The sequence below is a fragment of the Chlamydotis macqueenii genome, chromosome 2, assembly GCF_036417535.1.
Source record: "Chlamydotis macqueenii isolate bChlMac1 chromosome 2, bChlMac1.mat, whole genome shotgun sequence".
NCBI lineage: Eukaryota > Metazoa > Chordata > Aves > Otidiformes > Otididae > Chlamydotis > Chlamydotis macqueenii.
In genome coordinates, this window is record NC_141557.1 from 92,332,246 (window position 1) to 92,345,909 (window position 13,664).

General features: G+C 37.9%; 1 protein-coding gene across 3 annotated transcripts in view; it reads left to right on the forward strand.

The window, feature by feature from the left end:
* Positions 1–13,664, forward strand: part of FHOD3 (formin homology 2 domain containing 3) — a 393,419-nt gene that overhangs the window by 181,367 nt on the left and 198,388 nt on the right. For all 3 annotated transcript variants that reach the window (XM_086740433.1, XM_086740431.1, XM_086740432.1), the window contains exon 4: positions 2,981–3,048. In XM_086740433.1, coding sequence (XP_086596559.1) covers positions 2,981–3,048 — 68 coding nt within the window. The remainder of the gene's footprint in view (positions 1–2,980; positions 3,049–13,664) is intronic.

The following is a 13,664-nucleotide window of genomic DNA, read 5'->3' on the forward strand; positions in this document are numbered from 1 at the left end:
ATTGTAAGCAAATGTGCCTTTCCCTTTCTGCTTTTTTGATTTTACTTTCTACCATAGAAAAAGAGCTTACTGGTTATTTCTGCCTTTCAGTTTCTGCTGATTGGTTGTAGTCTAGGGCCTTTGGGATGAGCCCCAAGGTCCCTGTGGTGTTAAAGTTACTGTTGACAAATGGGAATCTTGTAAGGCCTTGAGAGCTTCTTACCAAGTGTCCCTGAGTGTTAATGTGCTGTATGCATTTATCATCTTCTGAAAAACAGCACACAGAAATACAACAAAAGTACAAGGTTTTATAAGGTAACCCATGCAGGACCTTGACTTACACAGGCTTACCTGCCCTGGGTGAGGTTCACCCTGAGCTGCAGTTTTCTAAACCAAAACATCTTCTAACGTAGCATAACTCCAAAGAGTGACCATCCCACTTATCTCCTTGGGTTATGCTCCATGGATGTTCCTGGTGGCTGCCAGCTCTATAAGAAGTGTGTTCCCAGACTTAGGTAGACAGTCAGTGTATACCTGTGTGTAAGAATAGCAGGTGAAAACATTCTGAACTTTTATTTCTGAGCTGATTCAACAAGATTAGCTCAACATGAGGAGGGAATTGCAAACATATGTTGTCTTTGTGTAAATTGCTGCACCTTGGTAGTAGATGTCAGGAATGAGACAACTTACCTGGACTGCTGCTCCTCAAAAGGGGTGTCAGACCAGCTCAAGTGTTTGCTATACGTGCTGCAGTCCTGTAGCCACTGCTGGTGCCAAACTTGATACTTCCAGTAGTTATTGATTCTTCAGCTCTCATGATAGATCCCTTTTGAGCTGCAGTTGATAACTTCTATCCTCTTTGTTACACATGAGCAGGGAGAGCATTGTTTGTGCTGCTTGCCAAGGATGATGTTATATTCTGTGAAAAGACCAAGGAGAAAAATGTTCGGCATTGTTCCTCTGAGATGTACCAAAAATCTGCATGCACCGATGAAAGCAACCAGCGTTATGGTATCATAACAATGGTTCGTTAGGACTTTCCCCCAGGCCGGGATGATGGTTGTTCCTGTTTAAGACCAAGACCAACAGATGGCATTTGTTAGGACATTGATATTTATGTACAAAGTTGCCAGCACTTTTAGAAGTGGTGCCTCTCTTAATTAAGATGATAATGTACTGCCTTGTTTGGAGAGATTCTGCTTGTAATGATGCTGGTGAATTATGAATAGAGGGAAATTAGTAATAACAAATGCCAGATGGAGGTGTCTTTCAAAGAGGAATATTTTGTGTAATATGGCATGTAAAGTTGACGGACTGGATCTTAAAAGACCTTTATTATTCTTTAAGCTTTCCTGACAAAATTACTCTTTATCCTGCCAAGAAATGTAGTTTCACATGCCAGTGTGTGTTTAAGCTAGAGTAATTAAAGTATGCCTCTAAGTTTATGACTTGAAGTGAAATTCGTTCCTCCAGTATTTTGTCAGGAATCCATAAACAGTGCAAGACAACTTATAACAACAGTAGTTTTGCCAATTCTACACATTTTGCCTTTGAAATCAGAGGCAATTAGGGATGAACAAAACTACTTTCAAACTTTACCAAAAAAAAAGTGTAAGTTTTGCTGAAGTTCTACTTCACATTTTTCCATTGGTTGAAGATTACTGTTGGGAATAAGAACTGTTTTTCTAGAACTAAAATCTGCCTTCTTTGATTGAAGTAAAAACTGATTACTGAGTTATAAACGCTTCGAATCCTCAAATGCTAGGCCTTTTTTGCAACTTCCTGAGAGAGGAAAATAAAATTTAATTTGATTTTGTAATGTAAAGTAGTAATTAAAAGAGAAATAGACAAGGGAAAGCAAGAAATATAACTTTGGGGTTTGATATGTCATTTTCTTATAAGAATATTCCCACTTCACGGGCATTCCAGCTTTGATCTCATAACCTGCTGGCCACTGTCCATTGCAGAGAAGGTGCTTTCATGATGATCTGTGGGTGACGCAAAGTCTGTCACGGCAGGTGACTGTGAAGATTTGATTTTCCTTTGTAATTGTCCTTAGATTGTATTAGTGTAATAAAATTCAATTTAGGACAGTAGAAGTGTTGCATGTAGTCTCTCTCTATCCGATACGGCAAACGTAGTAGATGAGGAAGACTTGAAGAGCATAGCTTCTGCTCTGTCCATGCCTTGGTCACAAATCATTTACAAATACACAATAATAAACTTGAGATGTACAGTCCAAGACTTCTTCCAAAGGCTCAACCATTGTGACAGGGTTCAGAAAGATAACAGAGAAGTTCCTTTTGTCTTCTTTAAATTATTTCTATGAGTATGCATTAGTAGAGGAATAAATGAAGTAATGTATTTCATATTGGATGATGAAAAGAAGGCTTCTGCTTCATTTCAAAAAAGATCAAGATCAGTTTTCATGAGAATAAAACACTGTTTTGAATTATGCTTAGAACAGACTGTCCGACTATTTCTGGTATTAACGTTCATTGCCATTGCAGAAAGGATTTAACAATAGAAAGATGAGAACATGAGAAAAGAATGTCTAGAGGGAAGGCAGTCAAGGATGGGATTCAGCGGCTCTAGCTTTGATAACAAAAGCAAAGAGTGCTCTCAGTTGAGTCTTTTTGAGATTAATATGATACTTTAAACAAACCCTAAATTAACGCAGAGAGAGTAGTATTTCTAGGCATTTTCAAAAACTCCTTAAAGTGTTGTTTCTCACTGATCTTGGTGAAACTATTGTGAATTTACCTGAGAGATGCTATCTGAAGCTATGGCCAACTAAACGCTGGTTTTACTTGCACTTCTTTAATGAACAAGTCCTGTATATATAAAAAACAAAGTTGCGTTCTTTAACAGCAGTCTACCTAATGGGAAGTGGGCGCTATAACTCTTCCACTCCAACTCTTTTGAAATCTGTACTACTTTTTTTTGCCGTGTTGTCAGTTTTGTTTATGCTGAACTTTTCTGTTGTCTTTTTTTTTCCCAGAAAAACTTTACAATTCCAATGGACGGGAGCTGAGACGGGCACTCTTCTCCTTGAAACAAATATTTCAGGTGAGCAAATAATAACTGTCCATTCTGTGACTTGAACATGAATTGATTTTCTTTTTTTTTTTTTTAAATGTAGGTAATAACAGTTTCAGGCAAAAAAAAAAAAAAGAGAATTTTAAGACTTCATTTGTAATGTGTGATTAGCCAATGGCTTCTTAGGGTCTTTTCTCTTTATGGTCTACAAGCCTTTCCCTGTTCCTTCAGTCTGTCAGAAGGCAGGACCAGACGTGGAGTAATGGCAGAATTAGTGGTTGGAACCTGCCAGGAAAGGAGAGAAGAAAATTGGGACTTTTAGATGAAAACTAAGGCTGCTTGTCAGACAGTAGCATAGTTCTGTACTGGAAAGACTGGGAGGGGGATGTGAAAAGAGGATCTAGGAAACTATGGGTTGGGGTGATGGCTTAACATTGGCCTAATAATTGAAAAATAGGCTAGGCAAAAACTGAAAAAGGATGTGTGAAACATGGGACAGATCTGATGAGGAGCCAAGACATACTGGAGGAGCACTGAAGATGTTAGAACTTAGGTTGAGGTTAGAGGAAATTATTTATTGATTAGCTGAAAAAATACTTTGTACAGCTGATGAGGGTATGGTAGTGACTGATCAGTTTAGGTTCACAGAAAAGCATGGATTTTAATGTGACTGCTCATTATGGAGGATACCTGAAATAAGCAGGATATTGGGTCCTGTGGGGAGGTAGCCAATGTGTTAGACAAGTGATGTGGATGACAAGAAAATGAACTGGATCTAAAACTTGGATTTGAGATTGGTTTTACTGGATAAGGAGACGGACTTGGGAAAGTTGCAAGACTGGAATGAAACTTGTTGGAGGGAACAGTCCAGGGAAAGTTAAAAGAAAACATCAGTGAGAACTAGAGCATACTGCCGATGTGATCTTAAAATGGTATTCAGGATAATACATTTCATTTCTATCAGTAAATGTAAGTGAAATCAATAAGAAAAGCACCTCTAGATAGATAGGTGCAAGGGTTTCAAGCTATTAGTTAGCATTTTTGTCTTTGGTTTTAGTTGACATTTATTCTAAGAATAACAAAGTTTATCAATTCTGCAAGACTGCAGAATTGCAAATTTCTGAAACAAACAATGCTGCTTACAGATTTCAAAGTTCAGCATTCGGGATTTAGAAAATGACAGAATTAAGGTTTTCTGAACAATAGGAGTAGATGGTGAAGGGTGATTAATTTAATGGAAAATTTTGGTAGTGAAGATGTCTTCTGGGTCAGAAAAAAGACCTTGAAAAAGACTCCTTGGATAAAGGAGTTCCAGCTCCAAAACAGTCTGGTCATCATATGGCCACAGATTGGTAAAACTATTGTCTCTTCAAGGCATTCCTAGGGGAAAGACTGTTTGAGAGTCACAATGATCCAAGTTGTCTTTCCCTATGAGCTTGCCAAGGGAGTGGACTTTGTATTCAGAGGAAATTAGGCAATTTTCCAAGAGTCTTATCTTGTTTCTTCTCTTTTTGTTCACCTCAACTGTTTCTGGGAAGTATTTGTATTTCTCTGAATTTACATATTCCACGGGTTAATCTGAGCAGTCATACATATTTAGCAGCAAGTGCTAAGCCGCTCTTCACCGTCTCTTATCCATCCCACATCTCCTATACTTCCCATCATGAGTTTTCCCAGTTTGAATATTCATAAATGTTTTCTTCCATATAGGTTACTTAAAGTCTAGTAGGTATTTGTGAGCACATAGTGCTCAGTGCTTTCAGTGAAGACAGCAGTAAGATCTCTGTCTTCCGGCTGATCAGCTGTTTTCATGAAAATGTTGTTGAAATATTTATCCTAATAAATTTAATTGGAGTTAACTGGGTTGAGGAATACTGAGAGGGAAGGGAAAAGCAATGCACATAAACCCTTATCTGTTTATTAATTTATTTTTTAAGTGAAGCCTGTCTGACAGTTTCAGAATATAATTTTCCTTGAGAGTTTGACTTCCCTGCTTCCTAATGTATGTGATATGGAAACGAATTTGGAATTCTCTGTTGCCACTTTAAGTAGCTACTTCTGGTAGAATTGTAGCTGTTTGTCAAACAAACTTACCTTTCAAAAAATCTTCATATACTCTCATAATACAGGTTCTCATTAGTCGATAATTGAGAAGTCTTCCGCAGGTTGGGGAGTATTCCTATCCTGTGCTCAAGTATTTGAGGTAGTACACTACACAACTGGAAAATGAGACCCTGTATGATGTAAACTCCTGTTTGCCTATCAACTTTGCTGTCATTAACAACAGTTACCGGCATTGCTAAGGGCATCTTTTGAGCATGATTTTAGTTTATCTCTTAATGAACAATAAGAGAGAATGTAAAATGAATTTTATATCTGTTTTAGAAAGAAAAGCTATTTCAATTTTTTTAGTGAAGAAAAGTACAAGTATAAAATAAGGTTTATATTATAGACCAAACACGGTTGACCAAAAGGTCATACCTAATTTATTTTTCAGTCTATGACACTGAAGTATGTTAGCATTAGAAAGCTATCATTATGTTAAGTTTTTTTAAAAGTATATTTTTCAACACAAATATGTTTGATTTTGTATCTCATTATATTTTGAATTCCTTAAGAGTATAATGTTTCAGAAATAAAATGTTTACTTGAAAACTAGTCTTTATTTCCATTTTAACAAATTTTCAGAGTGTTATGGAGACTTCATCATGTCTTTAAGTGCCAAGACAGTTCATAACACCATGTTTTTATAATCATTTCATCATAGCTGAGTTAATTTGGCACAGTTCTGTGTCAATAGAATTTTTAATTTAAAGAGCTTCAAGGTAACGTGCAGTCTCTTATTTGCATTAAGTGGGAATAAGCCCAAGTTTTATATCAAATATGAATTCCAAATAGTTGGAGCTCTTAGTTTTTCACGCGAGGCCTCAGCAAAGCTTAGCAATGTTTGGCAAAAACAATGCCTTTGTTTCAGAGTTTAAATGAAAGATTCATTTGGCAAGTACGAACTTGGAATTTCTCTTTGGCTTCTTCTGGTGGGCTGGTTTTGGCACAATGATAAAGGTCATGTGGAGCATTTTTCTTTAACAGTAATGCCATTCTGTTCCTTTCATTCATGCTAAAGTATCAAGGTAGCCACACTTACCATCTTTTCCTGAACTGTACTGCAGTATCTTCTTCTGATTTACCAGTATGCTTTTTGATTAACAAACTTACAGAGTAAGAAAAATAATGTTCAGACTAAAAGTATATGAAGTGTTTGACCTTAAAAGAACTGAAAAAATATATATAGATATAATTTACAACCTGTTGGAGTACAGTTTAGCTCCCTTTGAGTGTATTTTCTGACAGAATTCTGTGTTGCCTGGTTCTTGCATTTATCAGAGATATGTGCTAAAACTCTGAAAGGCAACCAGGGGCAGAATCCAGCTGAACATGGCACTTCTAAAATCAAGGTCAAGAAACATTCTTGCATTTCTTGATCGTGATATTGTAAGAGAGATAAAAACACAACCACCTAAAACATTTAATGCAATATCACTCTTAAAAGCAGAAAAATTTGTTATAAGGACTATAATATATGTAAATAGTGCCACACAGTTTACTTGATACTAAAAACTTTATTTAACAAGACCTCTGATACAACTAGATGTAATATAAACCAGGCATGTTTTAGAACCTATAAACAAAAATGTGCCTTGTAGTTAGAAAGCATTACAAAGCATAGTCTCAAATCATGCTGATTGCATAATTTCAAAATATGAAATAACTGGGTAAGAATATGATGTCAGAAGAAAAATAAGAAAGCTATAAAGCATGTTTCAAGTCTATTAAAATCTATAATCATGCGTAAATCTGTCTCTTAAAGTTATTGAAAATATTTGCAGTCAATCAATCCATTAGGTTTTCTGGAAAGCAGAACTAAAGGGTATATTTTAAAGTGATAAGGAAAAAATGCCAGTTTTCTTTTCAGGCTGTTTTCCTCACTAAGTGTCATTTGACAAATGCAGGACATCTCCCACTGTTTTTCCTGAGGATTCCCGTTTTGTGTTGTGATCAGAACATCAAGCAACACAGTTACAGAAATCTTTTACAGAATTTTCTTCTATTATTGAGAAATTAATGAATCATTGAACAATTGAGCTTTGTCTAAAACGTCACAAAGAACAGCTATGTAGGGGCCCTGGAAACATTAACTAGAAGGTGTTTGGATAGACACAGTCTTATCAGTAAGTGAAATCAAATGTCACACACTTCAGCTGCTGAGGAGTCATCAATCATCCTGAGGAGAGCAGAAGGAGTATTCTGTGTTTGCCTCATTGATCTCAAGGAAGGAGGCTGCTCCTTCCCCTCCTGCAAGCATGACTGATGACTCCTTAGGGTTTAAAGCTGTGTGACACTTGATTTAGGGGCTGCTGTCATCACTTGTAAGGCAGGCTGCCTCCTCTCCCCTTTAAGAGCCCTCCTGGAAGGGTTCTTGATTGAGGCATGAAAAAGAAAGAAACCTTCATTTCCTTCTCAAATTGAATTCATCATAGTTCCACATAGCAGTTTACGTATCTGTTTAATCCTGTTTTACAAAGGATACGTCTCATTACTGTTTAGAGATTATAAATAAAATAGATATGACATGTTAAATGTCAAAATCGGTTTCTCAGTTTCATTAGCAAATAGAGTGTCTTCATGCCTAGACAATGTTATGGGCTGAGATCTAAACAGTTCTTAATGAGACTATCAAATGTGGACTACTTCCATCACAAGGATAGCCTAACAACTGGAGAAGCCACCATTATGCATTCTCTAATTTGTGCGAGTCTTTGAATTGAAACAGGAAACCTTGCTTTTTATGGAGCCTGTCTACTTTAGCTTCTTCAAATATGTAATGCAATGCATGCACATTGTCTGATCTGTTGTTTAACTGCTGTGAAGACTATTTCTGGTAGGGTCTGATCTAGTTGACTTTTCTAGTAATTTTTAATTTTGCTGTTAACTGGGGGGGGGGGCACACAGGGACAACGAACACTACAGTATATTGATGTATCTGCTGTCTACTCAAGATGCAAAGGATGAAATTCTGTCCCCATCAAGTCAATAGCATAAAATGCCTTTAGTTTCAGTGTTATTTTTACCTGGTGGTTGAGTTTATACAGGCAGATGGACTTCAGGAAACAAACAGAGGGAGACAGCAGGACTTTTTTTGCTCATTTCCTGCTAAATGCTTTGTATTTATAGGGGGAGGCAACCAAAGCTTTTCTGGCTAATATTTATAGATTAATCTGATATGAAGATGTGACTTATTTTTGCTTGCTCGCTTCTTACACTCACAGGGGAAAAAATGTTATCTGGGGAAAAAGATCCTGTAATTACCTGCACCTACATTATCTGAAATAGCAATATATTGAAAGCAGAATGTTCTTCCAAATGGTTCAACTTGCTGAAATAGTAGAGTTTGTTTTCCACATTCTTTCTTTCAACCTGTTTTAAGAATTATAGTACAGTTTGGTTCCCTCTCCTGAAAGACAAAATGCATCAAACAGGTAGCCCACGATTTTCAGTGGTAAAGCTTGATGATAACTCTGGGATTTTTCTCAGGTGAATATGACATCATGCAACTGCAAGGTTAAGTGCAGTGAGAATACTAGAAGCAAGCATTATAATGTCACAGTAAGATTGTTTTCTACCTGCAGTTCCCTCATCTGATACAGGAATCAGGCAGGTTCTGTGCAAGTAGTGAAATTAATGACCAAAGTCGCTTGAAGAAACAAAACACCACGTTCAGAGTAAAGGAAAAACAGAACTTTCTTGGAGAAGATGGTGGTGAGGATCAGAGTAATTTGATCTTGGTAACTGAAGACAGCAAAGAAAGTAAGAACGTAAGTGTGGCATGGGAGCAACCTTGCTATGCAAGCAAAGCACGTTTGCCTCTCTAAATTTTAATTTGTCTTTAAGCAACTTAAGACATGAGTCTTCTGCAGGACAGCTACTGGGAGGATAACTACATGGCTAGTGCTGGTTATCCTAGGTATCTGCATACCTGTCACCTGGGAAATTTGAGAAAGACTTTGAGAAGCCGTTGCATGAAGTTCTTCATACAAATGCCTTCAGGTTTTATATATTTTTAAAAATTTGGACAGGTGAAAAAAAAAATTCAAAGCTCTCTGAACCTCTTTCACATTAGAGTACCTCCCAATATCCTTAAGCTTGAAGAAATTCTGTCTGTAAGAGAATTATATGTTTTTTTCAAGGTATTAAATATTGGATATGTTTCCATGTGTTTTAATTTGAACGTAATGTGAAATATTAAAAGATTTATTGTGCCCCCATGTAGTCTTTCAGCTGTCCAAAAGAAGCTGCAGAAAGGCATACAATTTAAATGTGTCCCTTTGTAAAGGAGGTGTGAAATAATAAGTGTTGCAGGTTCTCTATTTTGCTAGTGGGAAACACTGGCAAATGCTGTATTTGTTTTGCTGGTATTTTTAGCGCAATACAAAATGTGTTCTTGAAAAAAAACCAAAATATTTATTTTGTGGACTGAGAGTATTTCAGAAGGGAGACTACAAGGGATTAATGGCTGTAAATCAAACACTTCTGGGTGATTTCTGTAGCTGTTTATTGATGCAAAAGTGGAAATCCATAATAAGCAATAATGCGGTCTGTATTTGTAATATTTTCATCTTGTAAAGAAATTTAAAAAAATAAATATTTTAATGGCATAGTATTATCATTAGCTGGCACAGATGTGCTTAAAAGGCTGGCAAAAAAAAATTGCTGACATTTGGTGATTGCTAGTTAGGCAACTGACTCATGGCAAAGGTATGCAATGGAATTGATACTTGAGGGTGAGTTTTCATTGTAATAATCACTAGGAGCCAAAGTTTGCATTGCAGGTTGCTTAAATATATTACCCTACTGAAAGGTAAGGAGAATGGTCATTTCTGTGCATGCTGTTGTAAAATATTGCTTCATGTAAATAGACATGAGACTAGGAAAAAAAGGAACATTGTGAAAATACTGATGCCTTTATATAGTGTTATGCTTCTACACAGATGTACATGTAATGAGTTGGGAAGGTGTGAGGGCTGAGGGAGAAGCAAATAAGGAGCGTGGAGTCATCGTGAAGGAGTGTAGGGAAAAGCTTGGAGGGCAGCGGAGTGGAAGCTGTGGCACAGCCGGTGAGGGCAGCAAAGTGTCTGAAGTGCGATTGTGGTCAGCAGAGGTACTAAGGGGAAGGAGCTTCCATTAAGGGACAAACTGGGTGCTTGGTCCTCATCAAACCCTTCAGGGCTGAAATACTTCTACCACTGCCTCGGTTACCTCTAGCAGCTGATTGTAGTTTTAAGATATCCCGGCCCAGGGCACCCTTGTTCTCAAGGAGTTGTTCTTTTAGGTGTGCTGGTGGGAGCGTGGGCGAAGGAAGACAGCAGATGAACTTGCCTAGCATCCTTATCTTGAGGTGGCTTCTGAGTTGTCAAGTATCGGGCAGTGAAGATACTTGTCTTGGGGAGATGGACTCTTTGTGACAGCAGAAGACTCTCCTTCTGCTACCCCTGAGAGCTGTGTTTGGTTCATCTTCTAGAAGTAGTGTCCTGACTCAAAGCAGAGCTCATGGTTTAACATAAGACTTGCCTGCTTAACCACCAGCTCATCTGGTCCATCTATAGAATTGTTTTGTAACTGCTTAAATAATTTTGGTTGAAATGGCAATATAGTCTTGAGGAACTCGTAGGACTTAAGTTTTATGTATGTGTGTGTATATATATGTGCATGTGTATATGTTTTGGGGATGATTTCTTTCCAGATTTGTTTGCAATAGATGACTTGGCTCTTATAATGGACTGAAATAAACAGTGACAATTGAATTAGATAGTATCAGGCACTTCTGCATTGGCAAGCTTGTGTTTTAATTATACCAATAATTTCAGAGTCCAAAGAACAGAACTATCGTTTAAAGTGTGGTAAAGTAACTATAAATTATATTTTGGCGATCCATGCTCCTTCAATCACTTCCGGACTATGTTTACCTAGTTTTCAAGCTAAAATGAGCTTTTCTAACTGCAAACATTGCAAGCCAATCTTGATCTATAAAATGCAACCTGTTGCTTAGCCAGTAAATAGCTGGACTCCACAAATGGTCTGGGATTTCTGTTTCTAATAGAGCATGGCATAACTCTTATTACTACATCATTGTAGTCCTGTCAATGGGAGTAATTATTTTGCTGGTAACTTTAGCAGATGTGATGCGTAGTGAAGGCAGGCAGCAATAGTTAAAAATATTCTTGTGGAGACTTTCTTGTTGTATTTTGCTAATGTAGACCCTGGGGCCACAGAGCTAAGCCGCTGAAAGGAGAGCCAAGAGGAATTGGGTGTTAATTTTCTATTGCTACTGGGGCAGAGCATCATATAAGTGATTGAAATTATACGGGGAACCTGTGGACGTGAAGGCTTTCGGGTCATGGAAGTACATTGTGGTCATAGCCCTGCTCTGCCACATTGCTGCTGCTGTCCAGGGCAGTCAGGTTAGGAGGAAGCTATGGAGTTGTTTTGTTGGTTTTGGTTTTTGGTTGTTGTGGTTTCTTTTTTTTTTCACATGAGGGTTTGCCAGAGCCAGAGGAATGCTTAGGAAAGAAGATCAGTAAATTTCTATTCTCCTTGCACTGTTAGGAGTAGGAAGGGTGGAATAAAGACCTACCCATCACTGATGCTTTTGCGAACAGAAACCTAGATTTTATTATTCTGCCTTTATTTGCTTAGCAATACAGGAGGCTTTTCAAGTGTATTAGGCAATAGTTCTGCAGTTTACTTTCTTGTGGTGGAACGCCAGATGTATTGTCATTTGAGATTTATACCAGCGAAAGCCTGCAGTTGCGCATGCTTTGCTCTTTGACCTGCCTCCTCCTTCCTCCCTTTCCTCACCAGTCAGCTGCTGTCCTGCTGCTGCTAATTTACATCCCCAAGTGAATGAAGCTTAATCCCTAAACCTTAATCCTCCTAAAACCAGCTGAACTTTGTGATCCTATCTTGACTTTGCAGGAGATTTAAAAAAAAAAAAAGGGTGAAAAAATGTCTTTTCTCTTCTTTAGAGAGTGGCCATCATTTATTTTTTTGGGGGCACTTTCTGCAAGTGCGTTGGCATTTTAGTGATCCATGCGTTTTTCCTTGGGGTTTTTTTTTTGTTTCAGTTTTTGTTTGTGGTGTTTTTTTCTTTTATTTTATTTTCACATTGAGCATAATCATCTGGGGTTTCTGTTTCTGTTCTGCCTCCTTGCTGTGCAGTGTGTACCCCTGGCAGGGGAATCTGAGGAGGGGTTTCCAAGGAGACCTTGCTCTGATGTATTAATGTGGTGTGGGGACAGCACACGTTCCCAGCATACTATTTCATAGATGAACAGAGCAATGAGTGAAAATTTCCCTAGCTCCCCCTCTTAAAAAGTAGTGATTTTTCCTTCAGAGGAGCCAGGCGGTGTCTGAATGAGCTGTGACCTTTCTGCCTGTAGGGCTCTGTATTGGTATGCTGCCAGCATCTCGTCCCACGAGATTTCAGGCAGCGGAGGAGGATGCTGCTCCTCTTTGAATCTGGCAGGGTTTACGTTTCTCCTCTTCTGCTACATTGGACAGTGAAATGATAATATTAATCTTATCTTTTACCTAAGTGAATTATCACAATGTGAAAATGTGAATGCAATATATCTTTGTGTGAAGTTACCACTTTTGGTCTACAGACAAAATCATCTGGCCTGAGAATCAGTTTAAATCTCTTAATAGGGATGTTGTAGTGTGACAGAGCAGAGAGGGCAGCTCCTCCTGAGGCAGAGGGTGAAGTGCGTCAACCACTGGAGCTCAGTGGGAGTACAATCCTCTCCTGTAAGCCTGTAGGCAAAGCTTAGCAAGAAGATTCTTGTGGCAGTGGCTGGTACCTTGGCTGCCTGTGCTGCTCTCACTTCTAGGCTGGATTATTGCAACTTTTGCATTTTGGAACGTTTGGATGGTACAGAATGTAATTGCTGGCTCACTCAGTAATGTGTCATGTGGAGAGCGCAGGCTGGGGAACCCCATGGTTCCTTATTTAATGAAATTAACATTATAAAATGCACAGTGTTTAACTTTGTAACAGAAACAGGAGAGAACTGTACAGCATAGGATTAAATATGGGAATACTTAAGCAACTCGAAACAATGGTATAGTTTATGAAAGGAAAAAAAATCCATAAAAATTAGGTTCTCCTTGGTGAAAATATCATAGATGTGCATCTTGTTATGATTCCGTGGAAAGACAGTACTCTGCACAGCTGTTAGCCACGTAAGAGAGAAATATGTATGTGCATATCCAAATGTGAGTATTCAGTTACTAATCCAGTTTCCCCAAATACTTGGAATGGAGATTTCAGCAATACTCGTTAGCTTTGAAAAAAAAAATAAATAAATCCCTTGACAAACTGTTCCAAAACCTTGATTCATATTAGGAAACAAGGCAACTTTCTTGTGGCATAAAAATAATCACGCTTTGGGTGAAAACTTTCAAACATGTGGCCTGCAGAAATAGCAGGCTTCAGAAAGATTTATTTTTAACAGTATGTAAACAATTTATCTTTGCACATGGAAGCTGCACATCAGATAAGAAGCATTCTAGCAAAGTGTCATTCCTTGAAA